At 43.2% G+C, this 15,812-nt stretch overlaps 1 protein-coding gene across 7 annotated transcripts in view; it reads left to right on the plus strand.

Moving 5' to 3' along the window:
* Positions 1-15,812, plus strand: part of LOC117965865 (uncharacterized) — a 189,850-nt gene that overhangs the window by 164,405 nt on the left and 9,633 nt on the right. For 6 of the 7 annotated variants that reach the window (XM_059011949.1, XM_059011947.1, XM_059011950.1 and 3 more), the window contains 2 exons: positions 2,400-2,984; positions 5,829-6,413. In XM_059011949.1, the coding sequence (XP_058867932.1) occupies positions 2,400-2,984; positions 5,829-6,413 (1,170 nt within the window). The remainder of the gene's footprint in view (positions 1-2,399; positions 2,985-5,828; positions 6,414-15,812) is intronic. The other variant, XM_059011952.1, reaches the window with a different exon arrangement.

The raw sequence follows: 15,812 nt of genomic DNA on the forward strand, positions 1-15,812 counted from the left end.
GCTTTATAATGCTCCCCAGAGTGTTCAGAAGAAAATAAGAGTTCCAAGATGCTACTGTAAAAATAGAAGTTTAGTGAATTTTTATAGGAAGAGAGTCAACTACTACCAAAAAAGGGTTAACCACATTATAAATGATTGGTCCTTAAAGGGTTAACCATATTATAAATGCTTGGTCCTTAAAGAGTTAAGCAGTGCTGCTTGTGAGCGTGGGTTTCCACATTTTAAAAACCAAATATCGATCCCGCCTGTCAGCCTCAGTCTGCCCTGATGCACATTCATGTGTGTAAGATGACACTGAAACCTTTGATCCTGAACCCAGCATCCTTGACAGGGGTGCAAATCGCTTTAAATTATCAAACCCGCCCTAATCGAGCCCCCTCACAACTTCACACACGACAAAACCCTTCTCTCCTGTGTATGTGGAGAAGTGGGGGGGGTGTCATGTGACTAGTCCTTCCTCTCTCTCCTCCCCTCTCCTCTCCCTCTCCCTCCCTCCATCATACCCTCCTCTCTCTTCTCTCCCTCCCTCTCCTTTTTCTCCTCTTCCATCTCTCTCCTCTCCCATCACCATACCCTCCTCTATCTCTCCCTCCCTCTCTCCTCTGTCCTCTCCCTCCCACGATCATACCCTCCTTTCTATCTCCTCTCTCTCCCTTTCCCTCTCTCTCCCTGTACCTCCTTCACCTTTACTCTCCCTCCCTACCTACCGTCCCTCTCCACTGTCCCCCTCACCTGTCTGTCCTCTCCCTCCCTCCATCATACTCTCCTCTCCCTCTCTCCTCCCCTCCCTCTCTACTCTCTCATCTGCCCCTCTCTCCCCTCCCTCCCTCTCCCATCTCTCCCTCTCTCCCTCCCTCTCCTTTATTGGCATGGGACACCAGCAGTATTGCCAAAACAATTACATTACATATCATATGAACAATAGATTTACAACAACAATAACAACAAAACTAATACTGCTACTACTACTAATAATAATAATAATAATAATAATAATAATAATAATAATAATAATAATAATAATAATGACCGCTGGTATATAGAATGTAACTCAGAGTAGTGTTATTGAAGTAACGTCCTGTGCAGAGTGTTCACTGTGTGTCCCTCAGGCTGTGACAGGCGCACACATACTGGGCAGCCAGTGGGGCTGTGTGTCCCGTTCCCAGTAGGGCTGCCAGTTTTTCTGGGTCAGCCAATTGTGGGAAGTGTGGGAGGGAAATAGTCATTTTTTTTAAGGAATTTGTCTCTTGTTTGGTTGTATTTCTCACAGTGCAGGAGAAAGTGCATCTCTGTCTCGACCTCTCCTGTCTCACAGTGACCACAGAGCCTGTTCTCTCTGGGTAGCCAGGTCTGCCTGTGTCGGCCTTTTTCAATGGCCAGGCTGTGGTCACTGAGCCTGTACTTGGTCAGGATCTGCCTCTGCTTTGTATCTCTGACAGTGAAGAGATCCCCTCCAGAGTAAAGTCTCTTTTTAGGGCTCGATAGCAATCCAGTTTATTTGGGGTTTTTGTTTCTTTGTCCCAATGTTCCAGATAGGAGTTTTTGATTTGTGTTACAGTTTGGTTGACTCTGATTGGCAGTGCTGTAGCAGAGCTGTCCTGAAGCTGGTTAGTGTTAGTGTGGGTTAGTGCATTGAGATTCAGGACCCTGGGCTGAGCTCTTGGGTTAGAAGGGCCTTGTACTGGATAACTCTTGCCAGATTCTGACAGGTAGATTTATTTTATAAAGCCTCCTTTTGATGGTATAAAAAGCTCTGCAGGCTTTTTTCTTTTAGTGCATTCACTGCCAGGTTAAAGCTCCGTGATGCACTGATGGTCAGGCCTAGGTATGTATATTGTGTGGTGTGTTCTGCCACGTTGCTTTTTTACCTCTGGCCATATAATTGATACAGAGAGCGCACTATAAACACTCACTTTATTATTATTATTATTATTATTATTATTATTATTATTATTATTATTATTATTATGGGCGGCACTGTGGCGTGGTGGTTAGCGCTGATGCCTCATAGCTCCAGGGTCCTGGGTTTGAGTCTGGACTCAGGGGTCTGTCTGTGTGGAGTTTGCATGTTCTCCCCGTGTTCGCTGGGTTTCCTCCAGGTACTCTGGTTTCCTCCCACAGTCCAAAGACATGCTGGCTAGGTGGATTGGCCTCTCTAAATTGCCTCTTAGTTGCCCTGCGATGGACTGGCATCCCATCCAGGGTGTAGACCTTGCACCCCTGTGTCTGTCAGGTTAGGCTCCGGCTCACCGCAACCCTCTATAGGATTAAGCGGTTACAGATAATGGATGGATTATTATTATTATTATTATTATTATTATTATTATTATTATTATTATTATTAATAATAATATTGTTATTATTGTTATTATTATTATTGTCTCCTCACTTCTTCACAGTTGACAGTTTGACACTGGACCTCGATACAGCACACCCCCGGCTCACCCTGCCTGTGGATGAGAAACAAGTGAAAAGTAAAAGGCAGGATCATAACAATCCCCAGAGATTTGATTACAGGCGCTGTGTGCTGGGCAAGGAGGGCTTCACCTCAGGGAGACACTACTGGGAGCTGGGGGTGGGAGAGAATACATTCTGGAGATTAGGAGTCAGCAGAGAGTCTGCCCCGAAGAAGGGGAAGTTCAGCATGACCCCCCAGCAGGGTTACTGGACTGTGGGGTGGAGTGGAGATGAAGATAAAGATGAGTTCACTGCTCTCACTGACCCCCAGACCCCCCTCCCCCCGAGCCTGAAGCCCCAGAAGCTGGGGGTGTATCTGGATTATGAGGAAGGGCAGCTCTCCTTTTACAATGTGGAGACCAGATCTCACATCTACACTTTCACTGACATGGAGTTCAATCCCAATGAGAAACTCTATCCATTCTTCTGGTCGTTGGAATACAAAGACCTTGCACTGGTGTCCCCGGGGAAGATGAATGACAGCTCTTTCTTACTTCTAGTCTGGGAAGGGATTCTTGCTGCATCAGGTACTGGTTCACTTTACTACTTGTTTGCTAGAGGCTGATATGCTTGTTGATTTATTATTCATTTCTATAACTCCTATCTGGTTTGAAGTGTTACAAACACCCTTTAGTGTTTTCAACAAATACACAGCTAATTTTGTCCTTATTGCTGATAATAATGGAGTGAAGAACTATTATTTTATTTATACATCTTTATTTTGAGTAAATAATCGAGAGTAGTGTCCATTATTGCTTCTAAAGACCCTGAGGATAAACGTGTGTTCTGTCATTGCAATCACTCAGGTGAAACAGTGTCTTGTAATTTGCCCAAACATGAATATTTTTCAACAAAACTTTCAGGAAGTATTGGAAGGTCCCTCGGGTCATAGAATAAGACATTTTTATACATGTATCTCTAAGCAGAATACAAAATAATAGAAAAATACGTAACGTTAAAAAAGAAAAGAAACGAAATATCGTTTTGAAAAAAAAAGTGAAAAGCTTGTCTGGTTTCTGAAGTGCTTTATAATGCTCCCCAGAGTGTTCAGAAGAAAATAAGAGTTCCAAGATGCTACTGTAAAAATAGAAGTTTAGTGAATTTTTATAGGAAGAGAGTCAACTACTACCAAAAAAGGGTTAACCACATTATAAATGATTGGTCCTTAAAGGGTTAACCATATTATAAATGCTTGGTCCTTAAAGAGTTAAGCAGTGCTGCTTGTGAGCGTGGGTTTCCACATTTTAAAAACCAAATATCGATCCCGCCTGTCAGCCTCAGTCTGCCCTGATGCACATTCATGTGTGTAAGATGACACTGAAACCTTTGATCCTGAACCCAGCATCCTTGACAGGGGTGCAAATCGCTTTAAATTATCAAACCCGCCCTAATCGAGCCCCCTCACAACTTCACACACGACAAAACCCTTCTCTCCTGTGTATGTGGAGAAGTGGGGGGGGTGTCATGTGACTAGTCCTTCCTCTCTCTCCTCCCCTCTCCTCTCCCTCTCCCTCCCTCCATCATACCCTCCTCTCTCTTCTCTCCCTCCCTCTCCTTTTTCTCCTCTTCCATCTCTCTCCTCTCCCATCACCATACCCTCCTCTATCTCTCCCTCCCTCTCTCCTCTGTCCTCTCCCTCCCACGATCATACCCTCCTTTCTATCTCCTCTCTCTCCCTTTCCCTCTCTCTCCCTGTACCTCCTTCACCTTTACTCTCCCTCCCTACCTACCGTCCCTCTCCACTGTCCCCCTCACCTGTCTGTCCTCTCCCTCCCTCCATCATACTCTCCTCTCCCTCTCTCCTCCCCTCCCTCTCTACTCTCTCATCTGCCCCTCTCTCCCCTCCCTCCCTCTCCCATCTCTCCCTCTCTCCCTCCCTCTCCTTTATTGGCATGGGACACCAGCAGTATTGCCAAAACAATTACATTACATATCATATGAACAATAGATTTACAACAACAATAACAACAAAACTAATACTGCTACTACTACTACTAATAATAATAATAATAATAATAATAATAATAATAATAATAATGACCGCTGGTATATAGAATGTAACTCAGAGTAGTGTTATTGAAGTAACGTCCTGTGCAGAGTGTTCACTGTGTGTCCCTCAGGCTGTGACAGGCGCACACATACTGGGCAGCCAGTGGGGCTGTGTGTCCCGTTCCCAGTAGGGCTGCCAGTTTTTCTGGGTCAGCCAATTGTGGGAAGTGTGGGAGGGAAATAGTCATTTTTTTTAAGGAATTTGTCTCTTGTTTGGTTGTATTTCTCACAGTGCAGGAGAAAGTGCATCTCTGTCTCGACCTCTCCTGTCTCACAGTGACCACAGAGCCTGTTCTCTCTGGGTAGCCAGGTCTGCCTGTGTCGGCCTTTTTCAATGGCCAGGCTGTGGTCACTGAGCCTGTACTTGGTCAGGATCTGCCTCTGCTTTGTATCTCTGACAGTGAAGAGATCCCCTCCAGAGTAAAGTCTCTTTTTAGGGCTCGATAGCAATCCAGTTTATTTGGGGTTTTTGTTTCTTTGTCCCAATGTTCCAGATAGGAGTTTTTGATTTGTGTTACAGTTTGGTTGACTCTGATTGGCAGTGCTGTAGCAGAGCTGTCCTGAAGCTGGTTAGTGTTAGTGTGGGTTAGTGCATTGAGCTTCAGGACCCTGGGCTGAGCTCTTGGGTTAGAAGGGCCTTGTACTGGATAACTCTTGCCAGATTCTGACAGGTAGATTTATTTTATAAAGCCTCCTTTTGATGGTATAAAAAGCTCTGCAGGCTTTTTTCTTTTAGTGCATTCACTGCCAGGTTAAAGCTCCGTGATGCACTGATGGTCAGGCCTAGGTATGTATATTGTGTGGTGTGTTCTGCCACATTGCTTTTTTACCTCTGGCCATATAATTGATACAGAGAGCACACTATAAACACTCACTTTATTATTATTATTATTATTATTATTATTATTATTATTATTATTATTATTATGGGCGGCACTGTGGCGTGGTGGTTAGCGCTGCTGCCTCATAGCTCCAGGGTCCTGGGTTTGAGTCCGGACTCAGGGGTCTGTCTGTGTGGAGTTTGCATGTTCTCCCCGTGTTCGCTGGGTTTCCTCCAGGTACTCTGGTTTCCTCCCACAGTCCAAAGACATGCTGGCTAGGTGGATTGGCCTCTCTAAATTGCCTCTTAGTTGCCCTGCGATGGACTGGCGTCCAATCCAGGGTGTAGACCTTGCACCCCTGTGTCTGTCAGGTTAGGCTCCGGCTCACCGCAACCCTCTATAGGATTAAGCGGTTATAGATAATGGATGGATTATTATTATTATTATTATTATTATTGTTATTATTATTATTATTATTATTGTCTCCTCACTTCTTCACAGTTGACAGTTTGACACTGGACCTCGATACAGCACACCCCCGGCTCACCCTGCCTGTGGATGAGAAACAAGTGAGAAGGAAAAGGCAGGATCATAACAATCCCCAGAGATTTGATTACAGGCGCTGTGTGCTGGGCAAGGAGGGCTTCACCTCAGGGAGACACTACTGGGAGCTGGGGGTGGGAGAGAATACATTCTGGAGATTAGGAGTCAGCAGAGAGTCTGCCCCGAAGAAGGGGAAGTTCAGCATGACCCCCCAGCAGGGTTACTGGACTGTGGGGTGGAGTGGAGATGAAGATAAAGATGAGTTCACTGCTCTCACTGACCCCCAGACCCCCCTCCCCCCGAGCCTGAAGCCCCAGAAGCTGCGGGTGTATCTGGATTATGAGGAAGGGCAGCTCTCCTTTTACAATGTGGAGACCAGATCTCATATCTACACTTTCACTGACATGGAGTTCAATCCCAATGAGAAACTCTATCCATTCTTCTGGTCGTTGGAATACAAAGACCTTGCACTGGTGTCCCCGGGGAAGATGAATGACAGCTCTTTCTTACTTCTAGTCTGGGAAGAGATTCATGCTGCATCAGGTACTGGTTCACTTTACTACTTGTTTGCTAGAGGCTGATATGCTTGTTGATTTATTATTCATTTCTATAACTCCTATCTGGTTTGAAGTGTTACAGAACACCCTTTAGTGTTTTCAACAAACACACAGCTAACCATTGCTTTTCATAATAATAACAACATGGGTCATGCATGTTTTATTATTTTATAGTATTGATCAGTTCATGTCATAATAAAAAGTCTGCAGTTGTTCCAATAATAAGGCTGTAAATCTACGTTTAATTGACTAAACGTTTAAACCCAGAGTTAATCGGTCGTTTAACCGTTTAAACGGGCAAACAATTTATGTTTCAGTAACTTCACATTTGTATATTTTACTTGCATTATTTTAAGACCCATTTTAATCTGTTTTGTATTTTAAGTATTTCTGACAGATTCACACAGTCAAACATAATAAGCATATATAAATATATATTATGAAGAAAAACTGATCTTACCTTTATACTTGTCTTGTGCCTTTTTTCAGAGAATACATTTAACTTTTTTACATTAAACTGCAGTCCTCAAACTTCAAATAATCCATGTCAGAAAACTTTAGTCCAAAATCAAAGAGTTTCTTTCATTTGTTATGTATTTACAGGCTGTGTGGTCCAGTGGTTAAAGAAAAGGGCTTGTAATCAGGAGGTCCCCGGTTCAAATCCCACCTCAGCCAGTGACTCACTGTGTGACCCTGAGCAAGTCACTTAACCTCCTTGTGCTCCATCTTTCGGGTGAGACGCACTTGTAAGTGACTCTGCAGCTGATGCATAGTTCACACACCCGAGTCTCTGTAAGTCGCCTTGGATAAAGGCGTCTGCTAAATAACCAAATAATTTACAAAAAATAAAATGAAAACGTAAGGGGAAGAAACTTAGATAGCGTACTTCAACGGTAAAATCCACTTTTTAGATTCTTCTGCAAGAAAACTAGTTTGTCAACATTTTCTGGGTCCAGTGAACTTCTCAGCTCTGTCACAATATTCCCAGCCTTTAAAAAAAGTCTCTCGACTGGTACTGAAATAGCTGACACGGTGAGGTATTTGCGTCCAATTTTTGCCAGTCGCAGGTATTTGTGATCATTCACTGCCGACCACTTCAGTGGGTTACTTTCAACATCCAAATGGGGTTCACATAGGTACTGCTCAAGCTCTCGTTCATTTACATTTGATGCCGGTGGAGCTTCGCGCTGTCTCCCTAGAAGAAAACACAGAGTTGAGCGGGGATCCTCACAGCCTTTCTTTGCAGGTGGGGTTGTTTCGCTCTCTGTTTGAGAGGTGGAGGCTTCGTTGTCGACGGCTGCGAGTGTGTTTTCAGTGGCTGGGAAGATCGCTGTGTGCATTTCATTCTTTATCGTCCCAAACGTTTTGATGGAAGGCAAATCTTCATTTGAAACAACGAGATGGTTGCTAATTAACCCATGCATTAGTGGATGTATGAAAGATGCAAACACATTTGAAGTGGTCTCGCCAGACAGAACAGTTGTAGCACAGTACAGCGGCTTTAATGTGCTTGCTAGATATTCAGCAATTTGCCAGCTCTCGTCTTTCATTTCAAGTGTGCGGGCATCTGTAAGCTTGGTGATTCTCCTATCACTGAAGACAGCACAAACTGCCCACCTTTGTTCCAAGAGACGCTCCAACATGAGAAAGTCGGTGTTCCAGCGTGTTTTAACATGCTGAACAAGCTGATGTTGAGGAAGATTCATTACGTGTTGCTGTTCTTGAAGCGCGTTCCAAGTACAAGTGCTGTGCTTAAAGTGACCCACAAGATGTCGTGCTTCTCCAAGCAGGCGAGAGATGTGGTCAGTTTTAAGACCAGCCTGAACTGCAAGCTGCAGCGAGTGTGCAGTGCAACCATGATCCTGAGCATTGCAGCTCATTTCTCCAAGCCTCCGCACGTTTGAAGCATTATCATGAACAGCAGCTACAACTTTGCCGTGAAGATTCCAAGAGTCTGCTACGTTTTGAACAAAATTGGCAAGTAGGTCAGATGTATGACGTTCTTCTATTTCTGTTGTACACAAGACTGCAGTTTTAAACTCCCATTCATCAGCGATGTAGAGCGCGAGAAACAAAATGTAAGAATCTTGTGCTCTTGATGACCAGCAGTCTGTCGCCAAGCGTATGTGTGTAGCTTTATCTAGGGCTTCTTGCAAATTAGTTTTCACAGTGTCATACAGACGTGTATTCAATTTAGTACGAATAGACATGATGGTACCTTGTAATCGGGCTCAATGAAAGACAGCAACTGGCGAAATCCATCACCTTCCACTGTGCGAATGGGCAAGCAATCTTGTGCAATCATTTCTGCATTTAGTTCTGATATCCTTTCAGCTTTTACTGGGTCACAAGACCGCGGGCGCGTAAATTGTGTAATCCGTGCCTGGCTTGCAGTGACTGATCCTTCAGTGATGCTCTGTGGATGCATCAGTCGAAGGTGGTTCAGCATTGTACAAGTGGAGCCTCCCCGATAAACTAAACTGCTTGAACAAACTGTACACCTGACAGTACTTTCACACGTGTTATTACAGTCTTTACTACCGCATTAGAGGAAATAGTTGATTAATGCACATCACTTTGATTGGTTGAGGACCGATCACATGAGAGAACACCACGATAGGATAGGAGAGGAGGGGGATTGGGGGTTGACGCAAATGTAAAAAGGCAAAACTACTGTAAGTTACAGATGTAGAAAAAGACGTAATATAAGGAAACACATTCTTTATTTCTCAAGTGGGGTTTAAACGTATACTAATTTTATTTAAACGAAAATATTTTTTATCTACTTACCATTTAAACTCTTACAGCCTTATACAATAACAGCAATGTATAATTTATAAATTATTACAGAACACGCCTTAGTGTTTATAACAAACACACTCTTACCATTGCTATCTCCTGTGCTAAACACATTGCAGAGAGATCTTTACAACATGATATCAATTGTTTTGATATTTTTATTCGCATAAATTAACTGAGAAATGAAGGCGATGGCAAAACACAGTGTGAGGATTGTGTCACACCTCCATGTGTACCTGCCTGACTCTTCACACAGTGTGAGGATTGTGTCACACCTCCATGTGTACCTGCCTGACTCTTCACACAGTGTGAGGATTGTGTCACACCTCCATGTGTACCTGCCTGACTCTTCACACAGTGTGAGGATTGTGTCACACCTCCATGTGTACCTGCCTGACTCTTCACACAGCGTGAGGATTGTGTCACACCTCCATGTGTACCTGCCTGACTCTTCACACAGCGTGAGGATTGTGTCACACCTCCATGTGTACCTGCCTGACTCTTCACACAGTGTGAGGATTGTGTCACACCTCCATGTGTACCTGCCTGACTCTTCACACAGTGTGAGGATTGTGTCACACCTCCATGTGTACCTGCCTGACTCTTCACACAGTGTGAGGATTGTGTCACACCTCCATGTGTACCTGCCTGACTCTTCACACAGTGTGAGGATTGTGTCACACCTCCAGGTGTACCTGCCTGACTCTTCACACAGTGTGAGGATTGTGTCACACCTCCAGGTGTACCTGCCTGACTCTTCACACAGTGTGAGGATTGTGTCACACCTCCATGTGTACCTGCCTGACTCTTCACACAGTGTGAGGATTGTGTCACACCTCCATGTGTACCTGCCTGACTCTTCACACAGTGTGAGGATTGTGTCACACCTCCATGTGTACCTGCCTGACTCTTCACACAGTGTGAGGATTGTGTCACACCTCCATGTGTACCTGCCTGACTCTTCACACAGTGTGAGGATTGTGTCACACCTCCATGTGTACCTGCCTGACTCTTCACACAGTGTGAGGATTGTGTCACACCTCCATGTGTACCTGCCTGACTCTTCACACAATGTGAGGATTGTGTCACACCTCCATGTGTACCTGCCTGACTCTTCACACAGTGTGAGGATTGTGTCACACCTCCATGTGTACCTGCCTGACTCTTCACACAGTGTGAGGATTGTGTCACACCTCCATGTGTACCTGCCTGACTCTTCACACAGCGTGAGGATTGTGTCACACCTCCATGTGTACCTGCCTGACTCTTCACACAGTGTGTGGATTGCATCACACCTCCATGTGTACCTGCCTGACTCTTCACACATGTTCTGTTTTAAATAGGGATGTGCATGATGCTGATACAGTGTAGTGATATTCATTAGGATCGCAAATTGTTCTACACACTATGAAGAGTCTGAAAAATAACAACGATGAGATATTAGTTGTGCAGCTATTTAGTTTTAAATGGAACATTCTGAAATGGTTCATAAAAATGTCATGGATGCTAATAGGCAGGGGTTCACATAACTGGAACGCCGCTACGCACGCGCACCCATAAAAACAAATACGGACTTCCATACCATCAGTGCATTTCTAACAGGAAAGCATTTTTCATCCAGGCAGCGAGGGTGCGTATTATCTGGCTGTGACTCATACCTGCCTTTCTGTTGGTTTTCTATTGAGTCTCATGGTCTCTGAGATCTTTCAATGATCTCCGGGTAACTGAGCTTATTATCACTGATCATAACTAAATCCCAGTCCCCATATTTCACTTTAGGACGGAGGGTTCCAATTCACTAAAAAGTCCCTCCCTGCTAGCGCTATCATTGGCTGCTTCAAGATTTAATAAAACAAAATGGAGAGCAATAGGTGGAATCACTCCAGTTCATAACATCAATCATTTCTTTAATGGACACTTGAAGCATCCAATGATAGCAGGGATCTCGGTTTAGCTGTCCACTCAGAGAAGAGGGGTGTAGTTCCGGGGAGTGGCATTGTGAAAGCTCACTGACGCTTCACTTCACAGACTGAGCGCGGATGAGAGGAGGAGTCGATGCTTGAGAGCCGTTACATTTAAACATGAGTTTAAAAAATACATTTACTTCAGCATTTCACTTAAAATAACATCTTGTTCCCTCAGTTATATCCTTCTATAGATACTGTTGTGTCGTCAAGCTAACGTGTTTAACAGCACTAATACAGTGAAGAAGTGTTTTGTTTCTTGCTGTTGAATCCCCAGGGCTGGAATGTGGTGATAGGATATTGAAATAAACAGAGACTGTGAGAGGATTTGTTAAATTGTAATAACCAGCAATCCGGACTCCTAGTTAAACATTCAGAAACTCTAGTTGTTGTCTCTGACACTGCCATTAACCCTTTAAGGATGTGATGGTGTAACACGATCATACTGAAGTGTCATTCTGGGCCCGTGACCAGGTAAACACGATTAAAACACACTTCGTTTCTTTGACTTGCTGGGACACCATACTTTGCAGTACAGCTTGTTAACACATGTCATTGGATAGGGGAGGGGTTGAACTTCACTGCCTGATTGGTTGTTTATTCGTGTGACGTCACTGAGACGGACATTTAATTTGTAAAGGACAGAGGCATTTCACAGCAGCACACAGAGTCAAAACATGACACAGGAACTTGTTTACAGCAATACACTATAAATACTACACTATAAATTCAATATATTTGACTTATAGTTATATTAGAACATTTATTCTGTCGTGTGTTTTAATATATATGATTTTACAACATTTCTAAATATCAAACGAGTGGATATAAGGGTTCATGTTTCAGGAACTACATTTATTTATTATTTTGTCCTTATTGCTGATAATAATGGAGTGAAGAACTATTATTTTATTTATACATATTTATTTTGAGTAATTAATCGAGAGTAGTGTCCATTATTGCTTCTAAAGACCCTGAGGATAAACGTGTATTCTGTCATTGCAATCACTTCAGGTGAAACAGTGTCTTTTGTAATTTGCCCAAAAAAACATCAATATTTTTCAACAAAACTTTCAGGAAGTATTGGAAGGTCCCTCGGGTCATAGAATAAGACATTTTTATATTTGTATCTCTAAGCAGAATACAAAATAATAGAAAAATACGTAACGTTAAAAAAGAAAATAAATGAAATATCGTTTTGAAAAAAAGTGAAAAGCTTGTCTGGTTTCTGAAGTGCTTTATAATGCTCCCCAGAGTGTTCAGAAGAAAAGAACTTGCTTGGTCTTTGAAGGGTTAACCACATTATAAATGCTTGGTCCTTAAAGAGTTAAGCAGTGCTGCTTGTGAGCGTGGGTTTCCACATTTTAAAAACCAAATATCGATCCTGCCTATCAGCCTCAGTCTGCCCTGATGCACATTCATGTGTGTAATATGACACAGAAACCTATGATCCTGACCCAGAATTTAAACCTCACTGTGCACTCCCAGCTCAGCAACGCCAGCCTTGTGTGCCTCCCAAAGGAAACACTGAAAAGGAGAGGAGAAAGTTTGTTTAGTTATAATGCCCCAGATTGTGAACTCCCTGTGAAGATCACATGTAGACACTACAGGGCTCCATATGTTACACTTTGACATGCATCTAGAGAACTGCTGATCTGATTGTGATGAAACTTGGTACAGACATTCTTTCTACACATTATTAAGAGTATCACAATCTGGAGCCTGTCTGCACCTCTCCTCTCATGAGTGTACCCCTCCCTCTATCCTTCTCTCCTCTCTTCTTCTCCTCAGTGGGGATGCATATCCCAGTGTATACTCGAGGCTGGGCTTCTGATTGTCAGTGTTTTACCCGACTTTTCTACTCTGCTTTAAGAATTCATCTGATCCTGTGAAGCAGTTTGTGTCTCTCAATCACAACTGAGAAACGTGTTCATAGTAAACTTGATTCATTCTGTGAAACAACTAAATGGGCTTTTCAATCAGCCAAGCCTTCATTTTTCATTTACAAGCAGGACGTGCAAACGAGATCGCGACATGTTAATAAGAGACTCCTCTTCATTAAAGCTAGAATGAACAATAAAGTATTTTATGCTGGACTCACTTTATTACAATCGCTGTGCGTGACTGTATTGCCATTAATAAAGATGAGTCGCTTCTGCTTTGCAATGAAAAAGTAAGACTTACAATTTAAAAGCCCATTTAGAAAAAAAAACGTAAATTAAATCAATTGTACAGTTGTGATTGAGAAGCACAAATTCCTTAGATTCTTAAGTAGATGAGAAAGCTCAGGATGAAAAAACAGAAATCCGAAGCCCTAATTATGTTTATGTGCAAATACCCCTCCCCCCTCTCCCCTCCCTTTCCTCTACCCCTCTCTCCTCTCCCTACCTCTCCCCCCTCTCTCTCCTCTCTATCCTCTCCCCCTCTCTGTCCTCTCCCTACTCTCCTCTCCCCTCTACCTCCCTCTCTCCTCTGTCCTCTCCCCTCTCTATCCTCTCCATCCCTCTGTCCCCTCTCTCTCCTCTCTAGCCTCTACCTCCCTCTTACCTCTCTTCCACACATCTCTCCTCTCCTCCCTTCTTTCTCCTTCCTCTGCCACTGTCTCCTCTCCCTCCCTCCCTCTCCTCTCTCCCCTCTCCTCTCATCTCCACTCTCTCTCTGCTCCCATCTCTCGCCTCCCTCCCTCCCTCCCTCTCCACTCCCCTCTCTCTCCTCCCCTCTCTCCCTCCGTCTTCTCAATTGAATTCAATTCAAAGTTGCTTTATTTGAATGACAGACATCAGCAGTATTGCTAAAGCAATTACATTACATATCATATGAAAAATATAATTACAATAACAAAAATAATAACAATGATCATAATTATTATATTAATAATAACTCTAACAAATATAATAATTTGGAAGGTGTCAGTAAGGTTAGTGATTTCAGGAGACCCAGTTGCTTTATCGAATTCCTCTGTGCTGTTTGGAGCCCATTTATAAGTATGGTTCAGATGGTACAGCTTGCATGGCTGTATTAGTGTGTTACTGGGCTGTGCTTTTCTTTGTAGGAACACAGTAATTTGACTGTGGCCTGACAGTGAATGCATTAATAAAGGAGGGGTCCAGGTCAGTGATGGCGTAATCAACTACGCTAGTCTCAAGAGCTGAGCAGTATGTGAATCTACCTAAAGAGTCCCCTCTGATCCTGCCATTAATGATGTACAGACCCCAGGCTTGAAAGAGATGCACTAACTGCCTCCCATTTGTGTTCACAATACAATCAGGGTTGTTTCTGTGGATTGAGGTAGGTGTGAGGTACAGAGGGGTTTGTCCAAATACACGGCTGTTATCTTGTGTGCTTCTACAGTCAGGCTCTGTTCCTGTTCTGGTGTTGAAATCCCCACAGAGCAGGACATTTCCCTGGGTCTGGAAATGGCTGATCTCTGTGTGGAGGGTATGAAAATATTCCTCATTGTAGTTTGTAGGGCTGTAAATCTACGTTTAATTGACTACACGTTTAAACCCATTGTTAATCATTTAACCGGCCGTAAATTTGATGTTTCACTCATCTCATATTTTTATATTTTACTTCCACTATTTTAAGTCCTATTTTAACCTCAGTTTGTTATTGAAAGTGCGTACCAATGGTAAACATAAAAGCATAAAGGAGGCCTTTACGTTAGCACTAAAATGTAATCTATTTTAATAGCAAAATAAACATTCATAGTCGATTTTACAACGTACCATTTCTGCAGAAGCTCCATAAAAAGTGTGTGTATCCAACATTGAAAAAACATTAAAAAAAACAACTCTATTTAAATTAAACTTAAAACACGGTGACAATGTCACATAATGCATTATGCATCATGTTGAGCCGCGTCACTACGCAGCACGGAACTGTGCTGTTGGCGCGGGGCTAGGTTTAGACGGAGAGCATGTTCGGATTTGTATGCAGCGTTACATGACTCGCTAATAAAACTTGAGGTATTGTTCCAAAGTTACACCTGTCCGAGTCGTGTATCCAGAGCAACGTTTCTACTTTATAGAGACTACAAGGACTGTGAAGACCCAATGAGACCAGACGAGCTGAAACGGCAGCCTAATTAATCCAGTGAGTCTCATGTAAACTGTAGGGCCTCGAACATGACAGACAAGACATGTCCAGAACCAAAAAACTTGATGTATTTTTTTTCATTAAAAATCAAAGCCGTTGTCTGATACAACACTCGTGAGCATTCACGTGAAAAAATAAAGACTTCATTTCCCAGCGTCCCTCCCCTTCACAACGGCGCATGAGCATTCACATGAAAAAATAAAGACTTCATTTCCCAGCGTCCCTCCCCTTCACAACGGCGCCTGCGCATTCACATGAAAAAATAAAGACTTCATTTCCCAGAGTCCCTCCCCTTCACAACGGCGCATGAGCATTCACATGAAAAAATAAAGACTTCATTTCCCAGCGTCCCTCCCCTTCACAACGGCGCATGAGCATTCACATGAAAAAATAAAGACTTCATTTCCCAGCGTCCCTCCCCTTCACAACGGCGCCTGCGCATTCACATGAAAAAATAAAGACTTCATTTCCCAGCGTCCCTCCCCTTCACAACGGCGCATGAGCATTCACATGAAAAAATAAAG

This window comes from Acipenser ruthenus, chromosome 43 (assembly GCF_902713425.1).
Source record: "Acipenser ruthenus chromosome 43, fAciRut3.2 maternal haplotype, whole genome shotgun sequence".
In the NCBI taxonomy this organism is placed as follows: Eukaryota; Metazoa; Chordata; class Actinopteri; order Acipenseriformes; family Acipenseridae; genus Acipenser; species Acipenser ruthenus.